Source organism: Vigna unguiculata, chromosome 11 (assembly GCF_037176805.1).
Source record: "Vigna unguiculata cultivar grain cowpea cultivar isolate G323 ecotype 2 chromosome 11, ASM3717680v1, whole genome shotgun sequence".
NCBI lineage: Eukaryota > Viridiplantae > Streptophyta > Magnoliopsida > Fabales > Fabaceae > Vigna > Vigna unguiculata.
The window spans coordinates 33,118,949-33,137,348 of NC_140802.1; the positions used below are offsets into that span (position 1 = coordinate 33,118,949).

An 18,400-nucleotide genomic window follows, 5' to 3' on the forward strand; every position below is an offset into this window, starting at 1 on the left:
ATTCAAATACTTATCAAGGGTTCTTAAAGAAACCCCAATTACTTACCAGAGGTTTAAAAAACCTCCATTACGTATATTCATCGGCAGAGGTTTTTGTAACCTCCTTTAATAAACCTCTACTAAAATTAATGTTTTTTGTAGTGCTACTATTCTTTTCGAGAAAAATGAAATTCTTTACATAACCAAAAAAATGTTGCTTATTTATTTATGTAACAGTTTTCAAATATATATATATATATATATATATATATATATATATATATATATATATATATATATATATATATATATATATATATATATATATATAAAGCGTGGATTAAAGGTTACTGAGTAAGAAAGTTTGCAGATTTTATAACTAGGAGATGAACGAGTAAGGTTTTATTTTATTTCTCCTTGGAATCATACTAATAGTACTATTAAAATATATGCTCAAAGAAAGCCACTTGAGGGTTTCTTGATCAATGGTATGAGATCACAATAAGAACAAATTTAAAACATATATAATACAATTCGGAAAACTCTACCAGTAATTTAGCAGTGCGAATTTTGAGCTCATTTGCATCAACTACTTCAATTTCTACTCGTGAGGGCCTTCACAACTATTGGACTCCTGACATAATGCCTGCCATCTGACCATATCAGTTTTCCAAACACGTAGTTATTGGTAGCCTTTCCTTTCATGACCTTAAAGGTTACTTTAAAGCGTTTTTCTTCACCAACATTTGTGAACTTCAAGATGCTTGGCTTCACAGAAACAGTGATTCCATCCGGGTTTTGAACGTGAGCAATGTACGTGCTTGGAGAACCAACATTTTTCAATGTCCTCGTAACTGTCACTGACCCAGAGAGATTTGGAACTGTGATCGAGGGATAGTTCAGGTTGAGGAGACTAAATTTCTTGCGGCACACGTATGGTGAACCTTCTGTGAACACTGAGATTTGTGTCTCGTTGTATCCTAAAGCACATAAGAAGTTTAAGTAATCACCAATTGTTGTGTCATAAACTAACCCAGGATCCATTGCTATGTTTGGTTGAACATGTCCTGCCCCGTAACCGAATGGTGTTGCCATGCCATCACTAGCATTCAGCAGAAGCTCCCCTTCATTATCGAGTGTTGTGGCTGAAAGTAGCAGAGGACAAATGATCAACTTTTTCGTAGCTATATTTACCTCTAATTAATCCCAATTTGCTTTCTCTATATAAGTATTTTGAGATGCCATGTTTTATATTTCCAACATATTTTATACCTGTGGTCATGATTGCTGATTTAATAGCAGCAGGACTCCAGGAAGGATACGAGGCTCTCAACAGTGCCACAATGCCTGAAACATGAGGGCACGACATCGATGTTCCTGAGACAGAATTATACGGAATCCGACGCTTATCAAACACTTGATTGGTTGGTCCTTGGGCTTCAGTATAGGCTGCTATAACTGACACTCCCGGTGCGGTGACATCAGGCTGAATATTGGGACAAAGTGGTTGAGTTGATGTAATTGAAGACAGAAATACCATCATCGAAATTGATATGAGAAGCAGGAAGGACATGAGGATCAGCTATAATTTCATTGCCATGGGCCTTGTCATTAGCGAGGACCATTCCCAGGGCACCAGCTAGTAAAACTTGCTCTCCTTTGTCCACTCTCGCATTTATCCCTCGGAGACATACCACGATCTTTCCCTTCACCTTGTTGGGATCCAAGGTTCCATTCTGGCACAGCACCCTGCATGCGTGCACATAAATTTTATTCACCATATCAAATACGTTTTTACTATTTGAATTTTGACGTAAACTTAGAATTCGTATCGGTCAAAACCCTAAGTTTTCTTTTTATGTAAGTGCTGATTTTCAACCAATTATGGCAATAATGACGTTTTATACTCACGCATCTTCTGTTCTTGCACTGGCCAATTTAGCATCTGAAGCTTTAATAATTGGGTACAACTTGTGTGCCAATCTTGCAGCTGATAAGCTTTCACCCTTCAATTCAAGCAAACAAGATTATTGACTAATGTCTATTTAAACTCAAATCCACGGGCCACATCTGCATTTAGAATATAACCCACACATATGGGTCGCTACATTTGCAACTACACGAACAAATAATTAGTGAAAATGACACGACACCCATAAAATAATAAATTCCAATATCAGTTATACTTTGTATATTAAACAAATACGATTTACGGTTAAATTTTTCTTTGTTTCAAATTTGATATATTATTTCTAATGATTCACAGTTAAATTTTTCATTATTTTACTCTATACTCAGCATTTGTCACTATATATTAATACATGACATAACTCTTTGAAAGTTTATTAAAAGTTTAAATACGTTTTAGTGGTTCCAAACTAAAAACTTGTTTATTTTGAATTTTGAATTAAAAACTTATATATTTTAGTACTTTCATTTTCTTGAAATGTTAATTTTGCCTTGAACCCTTTCTATTTATTCTAACAATCTAAAATCTCAGTTAAAGGCGCAATAATTCCTATACCAACTAAAAGAAGCATTAATCAAAGCTTATCTAACATGCTCAGAATGGGTAATCACATTTCGACATGGTGCCATAACTTGTGGGACACCAAACTAACGACATGAATGCTTGTAGGTAACATTTTTTATTCGTAAAGAAAATTCATTTATATAAATACGTTGTCCTTCCAAAAAATATAGGAGATATAAATTTAATAATCTTTTAAAAAATCTAATCACACTCTATTAGATCTATATGACAAATGCTGACTACAACACTATTTATCATATCATCAACATCACTAATTGATGTCACCTAACTTCATAAATAATAAATAATTATATGAAATCAAACAACTAATAATCGTATCATTCAATTGAGTTAATATAACAAATATTAAGTATATTATTGTATGTCATATCATTAATATAACTAATTTCATTTAATTATAAGAATTAAAATTAAGATTTTTCAAAATCAAAGCCCTAAGAAATTGAATTTTTTTTATTTGGAATAGTATCACACCAACGGTAAGGATTGAAAATGAACATGGAGAGTTTGGATGTTACTTAATGTTCGTAAGATGTTAATAATTACTTTTAACTAAAAAAGTCCCCGATTTGTTTATAAGAATTTTAAAATAAATAAATACGAAATAAAATTTATATAAAATTAATTTTTCAAATTTTATTGTTATTGTATGTAGGATAATTTTAACATTAAAATAGTCAAATTAATCTTTACATTTAAGTTGAAGGAAAACATCTTTTTATAAAGTTAAATAGGGTTTTGGTTCTTTAATTTCAAGTAAAAATTAGAATTAGTTTCTTTTTGAAAAATTTGAATTAATTTAGTCCCTCAATTCTAAAAATATGTGAATTTAATCTTTTTTAATCTAATTTTATTTAGTTATTGACGTTTCAAATACGATTTAAAACATCAAATAAGTTTGACAAAAATTTGGTTAAAAACTAAATTCATGTACTTTTAAGTTGGAGGACTATATTAGTCTAAGATTTTGACGAGAGACTAATTTTAATTTTCACATATTTAACCTTTTTTATATTATTATATTGGCTTAATTATGCCTTTGGTTTCCATTTTGGAGTCAAAATCTCAAAATGGTACCCAAATTTTTAAAAGTCTCAAGTTGCTCCCCTTTTTTATTAAAACGTCTCACGTTTGCCCTTTCCGTTAAGTCAAGGTTGACGCCGTTAGAGGGAGTGCCACGTGTCAGTTCCTCGATTTTTTGAATTTTTTTATTTTTATTTTTTTGAATTTTTTATTTTTATTTTTTGTATTTTTTTTTAAAAAATCAAAAAATTGCCACGTGTCAAGTTGTCATCGTGCCACGTGGCAGTGACAGAGTGATGTGGCAGTAACAGTGACACGTGTCAGTATTACGCCAGGTGTCATTTCTTTAATCTCAATTTGGTCCCTTTATTTTAATTTGTCTCAATTTAGTCCCAATTTTTATAAAAATTAGCAATTTTGTCCCTCTCCAAATTGAAATCAAATTTAATTTTTATATAAATGTACACAAATATTTCCATCAAAATTGATATTTCAAGTAAATATTTTTAACCAAATTAAGTTCATTTAATTAATATTTTACATTGAACTTTATTTAAAATGGTTTAAAAGTTGTTACCAAATTAGAAATTGAACTTAAAAGGTGAATTATGGGTACCTTAGCTCCTTAGGGATATCATGCATCACTAGTGCAAAATGGGGTTTTTAACTCGCCTTATAGGCCTCGGTTACAGCGGGACCGAAGCCTATAAGGAGGCGGTGGCATTTTTGAAATTTTTCTCAGCATTTTGCCTCGGGTCCCATATCAACCGAAGCATATAACTAGTTTTATGCTTCGGTTCTCAACCAACCGAAGCCTATAACCCATCTGTGGCCCCCAGATTTACAAAACTGCCACTGACAGCACACTTTTTGGCCTCGGGTGTCAAAGGACCGAGGCCTATAACGGAAGATTTGGCCTCGGGTGGCGCAGAACCGAGGCCTATAGTTCTTTCTGCCTCGGGTGTTTACAGAACCGAGGCCATATCCTTTATTTATGTTCCCAAATCGCGCGAACCCTCACTGTTCATCATCTTCTCTCTCGCGAAGGGATCCCCCACCGTGCCCTCCGTCAGCGACCTCTCCATCGCCCTCTCCATCGCCGATTGCGCCTCCGTCCACGAAGTTTGGGTCGCCGGTCTTGCTCCGCCACCGAACAGCAGGCGAAAAGGAGGCAGCCACCGTCGCGCCACCGTCGAAAAGGAAGCAGCCACCGTCGCGCCACCGTCCAGCTCTCGTTGCGGCCTCCGTCGCGCCACCGTCGCGCCACCGTCGCTCCTCTGTTGCGGCCTCCTGTGCGCCACCGTTGCCTCTGGTTGTGCGTACGTCGTGCCCCCTCCGTCGTGCATTTGTCGCCCCACTTCGCCACGGTTCCCCACAGCCACCTTGCACTGCTGCTCCGTGTGACTGCTCCGGCGAGTATCTTGCGCCTCGTTCGCCAATTCTGTCCGGGGTAAATTCAAAACGCGTTATTTTTTTTTTTCGTTTTGTATATTTTTTTATGATTTAGGTAATTGTTTTGCTTTTTGATGATATTTTTGGTTGATTTTTGCGTTTTTCTTTTGCTATTTTTACGGTCTCTTATTTATTTTATTACCTCTTATAGCTCTTGAAGACCTCAGTATCGTGGGTGTGCATCATCTTCCATTGTCATTCAATTTTCACGCTCCCAGGTTCTTAATTCTATTATTTTGTAAGATTTTGTTGTTTATTATGTATTAGTAATATGTTATATATATATGTGTGGTTTATTATTTACTTAAATATTTGTTTGATTTGTGAGTTAGCCTTAGTTTCCCGTTTGAGATTCAATACGAAAATTATGTATTGTTCCCGAGTTTTCATGTTGAAAAAACTACCTTTTTTTTTAAATTAGATATAAGGGGATACAATACTAATAATTTAAATGTATTGAATCTTGAATTGTCCGATTGGACAGTTTAAGAAGATTAATCACTTTCTAGTAATTTATTAGTGCATATATATATATTTTAAAATAAAGATCTTAAAATTCATGAATATTTGTCAATTGTGTTTTGTATTGATCTTCGGGTGCATATTTGATTGTGGTTTATAATCACTTTCATTTCGTGTATCCTGAAGGCCAATGCGAAATGCTGGCAAATTTTCGTGAAATTTAAGATTTGTATTTTAAAAGTAATATGTACCAATAAAATAAAGAAAGTGAATCTTCTTAAATGGGATAGGGTCACACCTTCATTACGACATGAGCATTGATTCAAAGATTACTGAAATTAATCACGCAATTTCAGTATGGATCGAGATTGGATTAATTTACCACGTATTAGCACTGAGTATGAGAATGGAGTAGAGGAATTTATAAAATTTGCGCAATGTTATGAGGGGAGAAGTGATGATGAGGTGAAGTTCAGATGTCCTTGTGTCAATTGTCTGAATGGAAGAAAATTGAATGCAACTCAAGTTAGGGAACATCTTATTTGTGATGGTTTCCTTAGAAGTTATACAATATGGACATGGCACGGCGAATTAATACACATTCCAACTGTTTCTCGGACTGAATATCTTGCTAATTCCTCCATGAAAGAGCGACAGGAAGAGCGACGGGAAGAGCAATTTGAAGAGCAAGTAGAAGTAGAAGAAGACAATATGGAGGACATGATACGGGATGTTGGTGCAGAAGCTTTTGCACAAGCGCATGTGTATGAGACGATGTCTGCTGATGCGGAAACTCCGTTGTATGTTGGTTCAACTAAGTTCACGCGATTATCAGCGGTTTTAAGACTTGTGAATTTGAAAGCGACCAACAGTTGGACAGATAAAAGCTTCACAGAATTGCTCGTGCTCTTGAATGAAATGCTTCCCGAAGGAAATACTCTACCCACTCGAAACTATGACGCCAAGAAAATTCTTTGTCCGATGGGTATGGAGTATAAAAGGATACACGCATGTCCTAATGATTGCATATTATACAGAAAAGAATTTGAAGATTTGAAAAAATGTCCAAAGTGTGGGTCATCACGGTACAAGCAGAAAAGAAACAGTGAAGATAATGGTCAAATAGAGAAGGAAGGATCTGCTTTGAAAGTAGTCTGGTACCTTCCAATCGTGCCCAAACTTAAGCGTTTGTTTGCAAATCCTAAAGACGCTAAAAACCTTAGATGGCATGCAACTGAGAGAAGATGTGACGGACTCCTTCGTCATCCAGCTGATTCAATGCAATGGAAAAATATTGATAAGGAATTTCCCAAGTTCGGTGAAGAATGTAGAAATATTCGTTTTGGCTTAGCTACCGATGGAATGAATCTATTTGGTAATTTAAGTACAAACCACAGTTGTTGGCCTGTTATATTATTCATTTACAACTTATCTCCTGGACTCTACATGAAGAGAAAATACATGATGTTGTCTATGATGATATCTGGTCCAAAGCAGCCTGGAAATGACATAGATGTATATCTCAATCCTCTAGTTGAAGACTTGAAGTTGTTGTGGGTTGATGATGTTGAAGTATTTGATGTTGTTGCTTCTGAAACTTTCATGATGCATGCAATGTTATTTTGCACCATTAATGACTTTCCCGCTTATGGTAATTTGTCAGGGTACAGTGTCAAGGGTCATAAAGCATGTCCTATATGTGAAGAAAACACTGCATCTCATCAATTGAAAAATGGAAGGAAGACCGTGTATCTGCGCCATCGAAGGTTTTTACAAGCTAATCATCCTTATCGAAGGTTAAAGAAAGCATTCAATGGACATCAAGAGAATGACAAAGCACCAACTCCATTAACTGGCATTCAAATTCAGGAAAAAGTTAATAAAGTACATCATGTATTTGGTAAAACGTCCAAGAAGTCATTTGCATCGAGCCCTTGGAAGAAAAAATCAATATTCTTTGACCTTCCATATTGGTCGAAGTTAGAAGTTAGGCATTGCATAGATGTCATGCATGTAGAGAAGAATGTGTGTGATAGCTTGATTGGTACACTACTCAACATTCAGGGAAAGACAAAAAATGGAGTAAATGCTCGTTTGGATTTGGTTGAAATGAAGATCCGAGAAGACTTGGCACCAAGGGAGGTTGGTAGGCGCACTTATTTGCCCCCTGCATGTTACACTATGTCCAGACAAGAGAAGATAAGTTTTTGCTTATGTTTAAAGAGTGTCAAGGTACCTCAAGGATACTCTTCAAATATTCAGAGTTTAGTGTCCATGCAAGACTTGAAGCTTGTTGGCCTAAAGTCTCACGATTGCCACATCTTAATGCAACAATTATTACCTGTAGCTATTCGTGGAATTTTACCCAAAAATGTTAGACAAACTATAACGCGTTTGTGTGCATTCTTCTCTTCAATTTGTAGCAAAGTCATTGATCCTTTAAAGTTAGATGAACTTCAAGCCGAAATTGTTATCATCTTGTGTCAACTAGAGATGTTTTTCCCTCCATCATTTTTTGACATCATGGTACATTTACTTGTTCATGTGGTGAGAGAAATCAAGTTTTGTGGACCAGTATACTTAAGATGGATGTATCCCATTGAACGTTACATGAAGATTTTGAAAGGGTATGTGAAAAATCAATATCGTCCAGAAGCTTCAATGATCGAAAGATATATTGCTGAAGAAAGTGTCGAGTTTTGTTCAGATTACATGGCAAAAGCAAAACCGATAGGATTTCCTCACAGATCATGGTTGAACAGGTGTTCTATAAGTAACAGCATACGAGGTGTGAGTGTGGTTACCAAAAATCGCGAAGAGTTGATGCAAGCACACCTATACATATTGAACAACACAAATGAGGTAATGCCTTACTTATCTGCACACAAAGTCATTGTGAAAGAGAACAATCCAAGACAATCAGAGAAATGGCATTTGATGGAGCATAATAGAACATTCATGCCTTGGTTTAAATCTGAGGTTTTGAAAGATTCGCAATGCTCTGAGACTTTGATGTGGTTAGCAAATGGGTTGAAATTTGATGTCATCTGTTGTACAGGTTATGAAATCAATAATTGCACATTCTATACAAAGTCTCTTGATGATAAAAGCACAGTACAAAATAGTGGAGTCAGTCTTGAAGCTGAGTCGCTACAATTTTCTACATCTAAAGATCAAAATCCCGTAGTAGGATCAATGACATACTATGGTGTAATACAAGAGATATGGGAGGTTGATTATACCATGTTTACTATTCCACTGTTCAAATGTAAGTGGATTGACAATAAAAGTGGTGTCAAAATAGATGAATCAGGAATGACTCTAGTGGATTTTCGAAAGGTGGGTTATCGAGACGAGCCATTTATCATGGCACAACAAGCATATCAGGTTTTCTATGTTAAAGATCCGGCGTCTGAACATTGGTTTGTCGCTCTTCATGGAAAAAAACAAATTGATCCTAATGAAGAGAATATGAGTGATCTTAATATTGCTGTCACCCACCCATTTAGAAGAACGATAAATGTTGATGAAATCCATCTAGTTGATGATGTATATGTAATTCGAGAAGATCACAATGAAGGAATATACATATGACCAATCAATAACTTTATGTATGAATTTCATATTCTTGTTAACATTTAGGTGTTTTGTTAAATAATGTTTTATATATTAATTTGTCAATTGCTTATTAATGTTTTTTTACGTTTTCATTTCACAGATACATGGCTGAACATTATACTTCATCAGAGGATGAAGCACCTACTAAGAGACCCACCAGAGGAGCCACTAGGTTGAGAGAGCTCTTAATTAGAAGAGCTAAAGGTCAGAAAACACATGTTGATATTAACGTCGACACTGGTGAGCCTAGTGGTCGTTATGGGGACGTCTTCAAAAGCTATTTAGGAATGTTGGCACGAGAGAGAATATCAATCCTTACGCCATCTTTTGATCATGTCACTGAAGTTGATCGGGAAATGATATGGCAAGATTTATTGGTAACTAATATTAATGTTATTAAAGTTATACTTTGATTTTGTTGATAATATGATAAATATTATTGATGACATTTTCTATATTGCAGCTAACATTTGATATTCCAAATGTGCCGACGCTAAGACAAAAATGTTTGTCATCGGTGGCTGAGAAATTTCGTGGTTTTAAGACCAAGTTGACGTCAAGGTATGTCTTTGGACATAAAAAGAATGAAAATCCATTGTTGAAATACACTTGGATTGATGAAGACACATGGCGTCAGTTTCTTGAGCTTCGGACATCTGAGGGATGGCAGGTATGTTTATTTGCAATCATCAATAGCACAATTGATAATTATGCAAAATTTTAAGTAATTCATAAAGTGGGTTTTATATGTTACAGGTAAAGAGGAAAAAGGCTCAAAGCATAAGTGCTCAAAATAAAAACACACACATATTATCTCGTGGTGGGTATAGAAAACTTGAAGAGAAGATATTGACAGAAAAGAAAAAATCTAGGCCCCCACCTTCTGAGGGTGAAGATACTGAGCCTCCTTCACCACCATCACGTCATCAGAAGTGGAAGTTAGCCCGTTTACGCTCATCGGGCAACTACACTTCTGACTCTGCACGAGAAATCTCTGAGAAAATTGTAAGATACAATTCTTATCTAAATTGCTCGTTCATGTTTTATATTGTATTTTGATTCATAAATTTTTTTGTTACATTGTAGGATTCATTGGTTGAGCAGACCTCCCAAGGAGGATTCATTCCAGAAGGTCGTCATGACATACTTGCTGCTGCAATTGGACGACCTAAGCACCCTGGACGTGTGCGTGGTGCTGGATCAGGAGTCGGCATACGCCAATTTTTTGGTTCCTCCTCTCGTCAGTCTTCATGCAGTCATGGTGGTGATTATGAACAAAGACTAAAGGAAATGATCACGGCGCAAGTGAGAGAAGAACTAATGCGCCAATTTGAGCATTATGGCATTCGTTCGCCAGTGGATCATCCGCCAGAAGTAGACCCATTTGTGCCTCCCACAGGTAAATTTGTTTTCTATAAGTTATGAATTGAATAAATGATATTTAATAAAGTAATTGAATAACATTAATAAATCGTTAACTCTAACAGGTAGAAGCGGAAATGGGAGTTGTTCAGCTCCACCCGGGGATGACATGGATGACACTCATCCATGTCAGCTATATATTTGGGATGGTACAGAGAAGACACTAGTGGCTCGTGGAAAAGTATTTGAGGCAGCCACAGTTCTTCATGGCATGGAGTTATCAGAGGATGAGGTTAAGGTCACGGTAGAGGAGGTTCTCATGCCGTATGCTTTAGTTCCTGTGCCAACAGATGAGGTGTATACTGTGGCACAAGCATTCCAGTGTTTCCTCGCCTGGCCTAGAGATTTGGTTGATACTGACCCCCCGGTACAGACTCTTAAACCCACAAATATACTACATTTTTAAGTTTACATGTTTATTATATTCAAACTTAAATTATATTCTATTTTAACTGAAATTGCATCAATATAGGAAAAACCTCAATCAAAGAAGATTCTTCTCTCTTTGGACGATCCTCTTGGTGCATTGCTCCAACTTGCAGAAATCATAGTTGATAAGCCGATGCAGGTTCCTTGGGATGCTAACATTTTTGGGAGAGATCTTGACATCCCACTTTACTTGCATTCCCAAGATGTCTTGGAGCTTGCACGGGGACAAGAGGAACTCAATATTACCATTATTCAATTATGGATGATGTAAGTCTTTTAGTCATTATATATAGTTATTTGATATATTTATGTATTTACTTATATCAAATCAATTTTTGGTTTAGGTATCTGTCTGGTGTCACTGAAACTATGGGGCTGAATGATCTATATGGGTTTATAGACCCCCAACTCACCCATGAAGGCAACAAGTTTGATGACATCCAAGCATATGTGACCAAATGCTTTCAACATGGAAAAGAAATTTATTTTGTCCCTTATGTTGCTGGGTAAGTCATTTTTGTTAACTTATGAATATAATCAGTCATTTTAATGCATAACAATGAATTTATTTTCTTATCAGGCGTCATTGGCAGTTACTTGTGGTTTCCCTAAGGGAGAACCTTGCTGTGTGGTTTTGCTCTTTGCATCGCCCTCCCCCCAACCATCTTAGACAAGTGATAGATTGGTAAGAACCTCAATATCAATCTTATGAATATGACATGTTATATAAAAATATCCTAACTTATTCCCTATATCATAAATCAATTGCTGCACATAACATGTTGTTAGGGAGATCAACGGCTAAGGCAAAAGGTCTTGTATGGTGTTCTCTCCAGGTTTGATATTTCTATCCATATCTTCATGATTATTTGCTTGATTTTCTTCCTTAATTAATTGTAACGTTGTTAATATAATGTAGTGTAATAGACAAACCGGCTCATATGAGTGCGGTTACTATATAATGCAATGGATGACAACCACTGTGCGTGCTCGTATTACAACAAATTGGGAAACAGTAATATATATTTGAATTAAAATGAATACTTTGCAATATTTCCTTTTTATATACTAACTTAACTTAATCTATTATTTTGTAGACATTCAAGAGTCCTGCAGCAATTCCCGCAAAGTCCATCAAGTTTGGTAGGATAGCATGTGCCAAATATATAATTGAAATGTACAATACTATTGATTAGAACATGTATCTTGATTGTAAATGATTTGTAATTGTCTTTTAAATGAATTTGAATTGTGGATGTGTTTTAAAATATTTTGTTCTGGTCTATTCTGGTCTGTGCTGGGTGCTGAACAAAATTTGCAGGTTTAAATGTGGGAATAACACCAAAACAGAAACTGCATTAAAAAAAAACAGAGTATTAGGCCTCGGTTCATACCAGAAACGAAGCAAAAAGGGTGCTTTTGGCCTCGGGTGCAGCCAAAACCGAGGCCAAAAGGGTATCGAATTTAAAAAAAAAAAGCCCATATGGCCTCGGGTGCAACAAAAACCGAGGCCAAAAGGGTATCGAATTTTTTTTAAAAAAAAAAAGGCCCATATGGCCTCGGGTGCAGTGAAAACCGAGGCAAAAGGTAGGGTCTATGGCCTCGGGTGCAGTGAAAACCGAGGTAGAAGGGCCCTCTATGGCTTCGGTTCTTAACCGAGGCCAAAAGCTATGATCTTTTGGCCTCGCCCCAATATGCTTCGGTTCCCGAACTGGTGCAGAATATTAAAAACAACCGCTGCCAAAGGCCCTTCCTGCACTGGTGCATGATGGTGGAATTTATTTATATATTTGGTTTATAACTTTAGCTAATGGATCGGTCAACTGAGCCAACCCAAGTATGGAAAATTACTACGGTGAAGGCAGCTTTTCCTTGGTGTGATTGAGGTGCTTAATTTTCTATCCCATCTTTTGGGATTAGAAGACTTGAAAATTTAACAAGTAATGTATTGATTGAAATTGAAGAAACCCTTGCTAAGAATAAGACTTGGTCCATTTAATCACCATTTATTTCAATCTACAAATTTAATTTTAATATTTAAAAAAAAATGACAACTATTCGAAAAATTTTATATTACAATTTAGATTGTTTGTTGTAAATCAATAATAAAGTGAAATATTTGTTTATTGCAAATTTTAGTTGTATATATACAAATAAGTTGTATGTAATGCTTATACTATAATTCTAATTTAAATTTAAAAGAACTGTATTAAAATATTATAAAAGTAAGTTGAAGCAATTAACATTGTAGGCTAAATATCAATTGATGGTTTTATTTTTAGAAAAATTTATTAAATGGAGATTATGTAAGTGTGACCTAAGTTTAATTTATATAAGAAATTTATACTACTTTTAACCAAATTTTTTAAAGCATGGATTTACATTGAACTTTATTTAAAATGGTTTAAAAGTTGTTAATAGAAAATAATGTTAATAGAAAAAAATTCATAAATTAACTAGTTCATGTAATAATAAAACACATATAAATTTAAAATTTGAAAACAATTTGAAGTAAAGTTGAATGTGAAACATAATTTTAAATAAACTTAGCTATGTTCAAAATATATAATAAAAATATTAATTTGAATAAAAATATCAAATTTAAGAAAAATATTTGTATAACATTTATATAAAATTAATTTTTGTTTCAATTTGAAGAGGGACAAAATTGTAAATTTTTACAAAAATTGGGACTAAATTGAGACAAATTAAAATAAAGGGACCAAATTGAAACTAAGGAAATGACACCTGGCATAATACTGACACATGTCACTGTCACTGCCACGTGGCACAATGACAGTTTGATACGTGGCAATTTTTTGATTTTTTTAAAAAAATTCAAAAAAAAATTCAAAAAAAAATGATGAAAAAATTCAAAAAATCGAGGAACTGACACGTGGCACTCCCTCTAGCGACATCAACCTTGACTTAATGGAAAGGGCAAACGTGAGACGTTTTAACAAAAAATGGGACCAACTTGAGACTTTTAAAAATTTAGGTACCATTTTGAGATTTTGACTCCAAAATGGGGACTAAAGGCATATTTAAACATATTATATTAGTTGAGAACCCATTCTAAAGGTATTTTAGTTATTAAAAATATTAATTTTTTATTTGTAAAGGAATAAAATATTTAAAGATAAAATAATACATGTAAATGTAAAAGGTTAAAAATAGTTATTTAACATTAATAATTATCATTAACTATCATTTCATTTGACAATTCTTTATAAGGATGAAAGGTTCCATGAATTTTTGAATTTTGAATGAAAATAAAAGAAAAAAATAGTGTGGAATAGAAGAAAAAAAATCCTTTTGGTGTCAAAATACCATATTTTATTTTAAACATACCCTGACCGGAAAGCCTTGTTCATTGTTTAAAAAAAAAAAAGTAGTGGAAAAAAGAGAAAGCACCTTCAAGATGATATTATCACCGAGGACAACGTAAGCTGGGAATTCTCTATCCATGGTGCTAGCGGCAACCGTAACATGCCAGGGTGCAAGATTTCTCACAGTGCCATCCACAGGCCCACTATTTCCGGCGGAACAAACCACAACGATTCCTCGCATCGTCGCATGGAATGATCCAATCGCTACGCTGTCATCAAGCAGACTCGAGGAAAATCCACCGAGCGACAGTGACAGGACGTCCACACCGTCGTGGATGGCCTCGTCAAACGCGGCCAAGATATCAGCGTCGAAGCACTCTCCAGGGACAACAGGCGGCCAGCAGACCTTGTACGCCGCCACATGGGCTTTGGGCGCGCCACCCTTGGCTGTTCCGAAACCCTGGCCGAAGACGCTAACTCCGGGAACGGCGTTGCCAGCAGCTGTGGAGAGAGTATGGGAGCCATGGCCCTCTTTGTCACGTGGGGATTGAAAGGAGGAGTTGAGTGGACCCACTGCCGAGACGTAACCCTTGTTGAAGTACCTTGCACCGATTAGCTTCCTGCATACGCCTTCTACATGTTCAGCAGTGTGTTCAATTCAAAGCAAACAGGTTAATGACGATGGCCTCAAAACATTTTTGAAAAGTTAATGACAAGGATTAAACTTTTTTTTCACAAATTTGACAAAGTTTATTTTTTACACACGAAACTTTATTTTTTTTATTTTCAAATTACATTAAATTTTTTTTATTCATTGACTATAAATTTTTCTTAAAAATAATTTTAGTAATTACAATGGTCTTTCATGAGAAATAAACTTGTACCATATGTTTCTTTTTCACAATTATTAACCCGGTTGCTGTTTGTATCGTTTAATAAATATGTAATCAATATAATAAATAACATTATTTTAAAAAAATACTTGTACCATATTCGGTAATGTTTCCTGAACAATATTGCTACTTTGGTTGAAAATAATCTTAAAAAAGTTAACGACATTTGTTCTTTATCTTCTTTTGTAATTTATTAAAGATTTAACTAATTCAAATTTTTTATATTTTTTAATTAAGTTTTTGTCATTTTTTATTATTTATTTATTTCTAAGTAAAAAATGAGTACTATTAAGTTTACTTCTTTATTTCCCAATATCCAAAGCAATCGATAGACCTTGGAGGCAATCGAGTGAACTAGTTTAATATTGACCCTTTCAAAGAAGTTGGTAATACATGACAAATAACAGCATCATCAGATGTATACATGTCAAGTTATGTCGTGAAGATATCGACATGTTGGTCATGATCCACGGTTTTGTCGTACGAGTTCATTGTGAGGCCTTACCTCCTAGGTGGGACTCCTACCTCCAATATCCCATGTACAAAGGGATGTCGTCCTATTTTCTAGGTTCCTCCAAGGGTCTGGTTGGCCACAATACCTGTAATCCTTTTATCCATATTATATCTGCTTCGTCCTCAGTTTACTAAGAAATAATTTTAAACTTTTGGAAACAAAATTATGTAGTCAACTTTGAAAGATTGAGAGCCGCAACAGAAATCATCACCTGTTGGGCGATGAGTTTTGGCTGTATTTATCTTTCCGGTTTTCATTTTCATCAGTTTGAAAATGATACAAGTTAATAATAAAATAAAAAATGAAAGTAAAATATCAATAATAAAATGGACTTTTGAGGGAGGGTTGCCAAAAATATATAATATATAATATAAAATCAATAAGATATGAGTTGAAATCAGATATAAGAAATTAATACTATCTCTTACTCAGAATCTTAAAATAATGAGATTACGAGTTTTCATCTTTATATGGTGTTTAACTTTCTTATTTTTATTCGATGTGAAACTTAAACTCATATTAAGATACTTAAAATTTGCATCACTCTAACAATATCCAAAAAATTAAAAAACAAAATAGTACCTGTTGCATTGAAAAGTATGATCAACTCCATTGTCACATATTCCTCTCCACTTTGATGGAATTGGTCCCAATCCTTCTTCACTAAAGCTATTCGATTCAGGCCAAACACCTAAAAGTATGTGGTGGGAGCAAAGATAGCAAAGTTTGTGGTCAAAATAAGATAAAATGGAGATTTCTACAATCTACCCTTTTCGTTCTCATCCAAATTCCCCTTAAAGCTATCATCAGGTTGGGCAACATTTTGAATCGAAGCTGAAGTATGCGCATACAAAACTCATATATTGCATCTTGGATTATCCCCACCTCAGAACATAAACATACCCCTTTGTTTTACCAATATCCTGATGAACAAAACTCATAATAATCTATATTTTTGTTCCAATATATGATTATTTCAAACAACTTGAAACACACACGTACCTTATGCCTCAAAAATAATCAAAACGTCACACACTATGTAAACTAAGAATTGGAACAAGATTCTAATATATACACAAATACATGTATATAACACACAAATGAGAAGAAGCCTAACCCATATTGCATTTTTTAAAGGTGGTTCGTTTGTGATAAAACAACTGAAAGTAGGTTAGTCCGTCATTATTCTCCAAACCTCATTCTTACTTTGAAAAGAATAACAAGAGTTTTAAACACAGAAATCAGGAAACTTACCTGTATCAAGGTTTCCAATTATCACTCCTTCACCAAATCTGGCTTTCTTCCAGATTGAGCTAGATGGGATCACCCCTTCATGCTCTAGCCCCATGAACTCCCATGATCGAGTAGTGTGTAGCTTTCTTCCTCTGTTCTTAAACACTGATAACACTTTGGAGTGTTCTAGAAGCAAATTTGAACAAGAAGGGTAGGCTCTTAAATGAGAGAAAGGGAACACAGAGAATAGTAAAAAAAAGGAGGATATATGGTTCTTTCTTACTTGCTATCTCGGCAGCTACTTCTTCCAAAGTTGCAGCAAAACCATTGATGTGTCTTGTGTATGAGTAAAAGATGGAGTCCTTTGCTGTATTAAAACTATAATAAAACAAACTCAAACTTGTAAGATGAAATTTAAACCTACTTATATATAATAATGTATATAATGTGAAATAACTTTATCGATTAATTCTATCTCTAATCCATGTGGATAACACATTGCAAATTTGTTCCGATTGGACCTTTTTCATACCTTCCTAAGTAAGATCCCAGAAACTCATAGTGGGACTGTGTCACTTGATCGAAGTCAACGAAAGATGAAGATAATTCTGGCCCGTGTGAGTGAGCTCCAAAGTACACCACATATGACTACAATTGAAAACCACAAGCTAGGATTTGATCTTTTCCATTGTTTTTCTTTTATCTTTATTCAAGATTGCAAATTGCCAGTGCTCACCTTTTTCGCTGCAAAGCTGGGTCTGTGGAGTAGACACACAAGAAGAATTTGGTGGAGAAATTGGATGGTTAAACTTGGTAGCCTCATTGCTTACCCTATCTAGAAAGGTTCTCCTTTGCTTTTGTCCTTGTTTTGAATGAAACAGAAACATAACCTTGGGTTTATATAAGGTAACAACCTTAGGTTGAGACTTTCTTTTTTATTATTAATCAATGAAATTAATATATAGTGTAAATATATAAAAATCCTACTGCTCAATCTCATCCAACTTCCCTTAAAGCTAACATAACATCATGGTCCTATTTCAGTTCTCATTGGCTCCACCAATTTTTCACGCCTAGAGTCTGATATATATGAAACAGACAAATGACAAGAAGCTTAATTGTCCACATTGCGAAGGTGGTCCCTTTATGCTAAAACAATCGGTAGTTGGCTACTCCGTCACTATTCTTCAAACATTTTCGTGTTCATTGTAATCTAACCACAAAAAGTTTTGCCCAATCTGTAGTAATAACATCTTTCATTTGAGAAGTAGGTGTAATTTGGAATTTAATGATATTGTAAGTTTGATTAGTGCCAATCACTGAAGATTAATGAACTAGGGCTAAAGATCGTACAAGAACATTCACATTGAGAGTATATAAGAAATAGTCTAACATCACATCAACCATCAAAATTTTGCAATATAAAATAAAATAAGTGATATAACATATTAAAAAACACCAGATGAAATGTGGTAAGAATGCAGCATGAAGA

At 34.8% G+C, this 18,400-nt stretch overlaps 2 protein-coding genes across 16 annotated transcripts; one reads left to right on the top strand and one right to left on the bottom strand.

Moving 5' to 3' along the window:
* Positions 1-432: 432 nt before the first annotated feature.
* LOC114169085 (subtilisin-like protease SBT5.3) lies at positions 433-17,835 on the bottom strand. Of its 15 annotated transcripts, XM_085669071.1 has the most exons (9): positions 17,645-17,835; positions 17,441-17,556; positions 17,192-17,286; positions 16,930-17,094; positions 16,258-16,366; positions 14,354-14,888; positions 1,891-1,985; positions 1,252-1,728; positions 433-1,124 (listed from the first exon to the last, which is right to left on the bottom strand). In XM_085669071.1, exons 8-9 carry the CDS (start codon positions 1,550-1,552, stop codon positions 574-576), a joined length of 852 nt encoding a protein of 283 aa, XP_085525197.1. In that variant the 5' UTR covers positions 1,553-1,728; positions 1,891-1,985; positions 14,354-14,888; positions 16,258-16,366; positions 16,930-17,094; positions 17,192-17,286; positions 17,441-17,556; positions 17,645-17,835; the 3' UTR covers positions 433-573. The 15 variants fall into 15 exon arrangements, 14 of the variants coding, with proteins under 14 accessions (XP_085525197.1, XP_085525198.1, XP_085525202.1 ...); XM_085669072.1 differs by lacking the exon at positions 433-1,124 and having other exon boundaries at positions 1,258-1,728; XM_085669079.1 differs by lacking the exons at positions 433-1,124; positions 14,354-14,888 and having other exon boundaries at positions 1,413-1,728.
* On the top strand, positions 10,416-11,668 carry LOC146881789 (uncharacterized). The gene is made up of 3 exons (XM_085669085.1): positions 10,416-10,877; positions 10,983-11,206; positions 11,284-11,668. The coding sequence occupies exons 1-3, from the start codon at positions 10,620-10,622 to the stop codon at positions 11,447-11,449; spliced, it is 648 nt and encodes a 215-aa protein (XP_085525211.1). The 5' UTR covers positions 10,416-10,619; the 3' UTR covers positions 11,450-11,668.
* Positions 17,836-18,400: the final 565 nt, after the last annotated feature.

Bases quoted from the DNA above. Each gene is read 5' to 3' on its own strand.
- LOC146881789 (XM_085669085.1), top strand. From the start codon at position 10,620: ATGGATGACACTCATCCATGTCAGCTATATATTTGGGATGGTACAGAG. The intron at 10,878-10,982 runs GTACAGACTCTT...GCATCAATATAG, and splicing joins TGGTTGATACTGACCCCCCG to GAAAAACCTCAATCAAAGAA. The intron at 11,207-11,283 runs GTAAGTCTTTTA...TTTTTGGTTTAG, and splicing joins ATTATTCAATTATGGATGAT to GTATCTGTCTGGTGTCACTG.
- LOC114169085 (XM_085669072.1), bottom strand. From the start codon at position 17,731: ATGAGGCTACCAAGTTTAACCATCCAATTTCTCCACCAAATTCTTCTT. The intron at 17,557-17,644 runs GTGAGCACTGGC...TTTCAATTGTAG, and splicing joins CCAGCTTTGCAGCGAAAAAG to TCATATGTGGTGTACTTTGG. The intron at 17,095-17,191 runs GTAAGAAAGAAC...ATTTGCTTCTAG, and splicing joins AGTAGCTGCCGAGATAGCAA to AACACTCCAAAGTGTTATCA.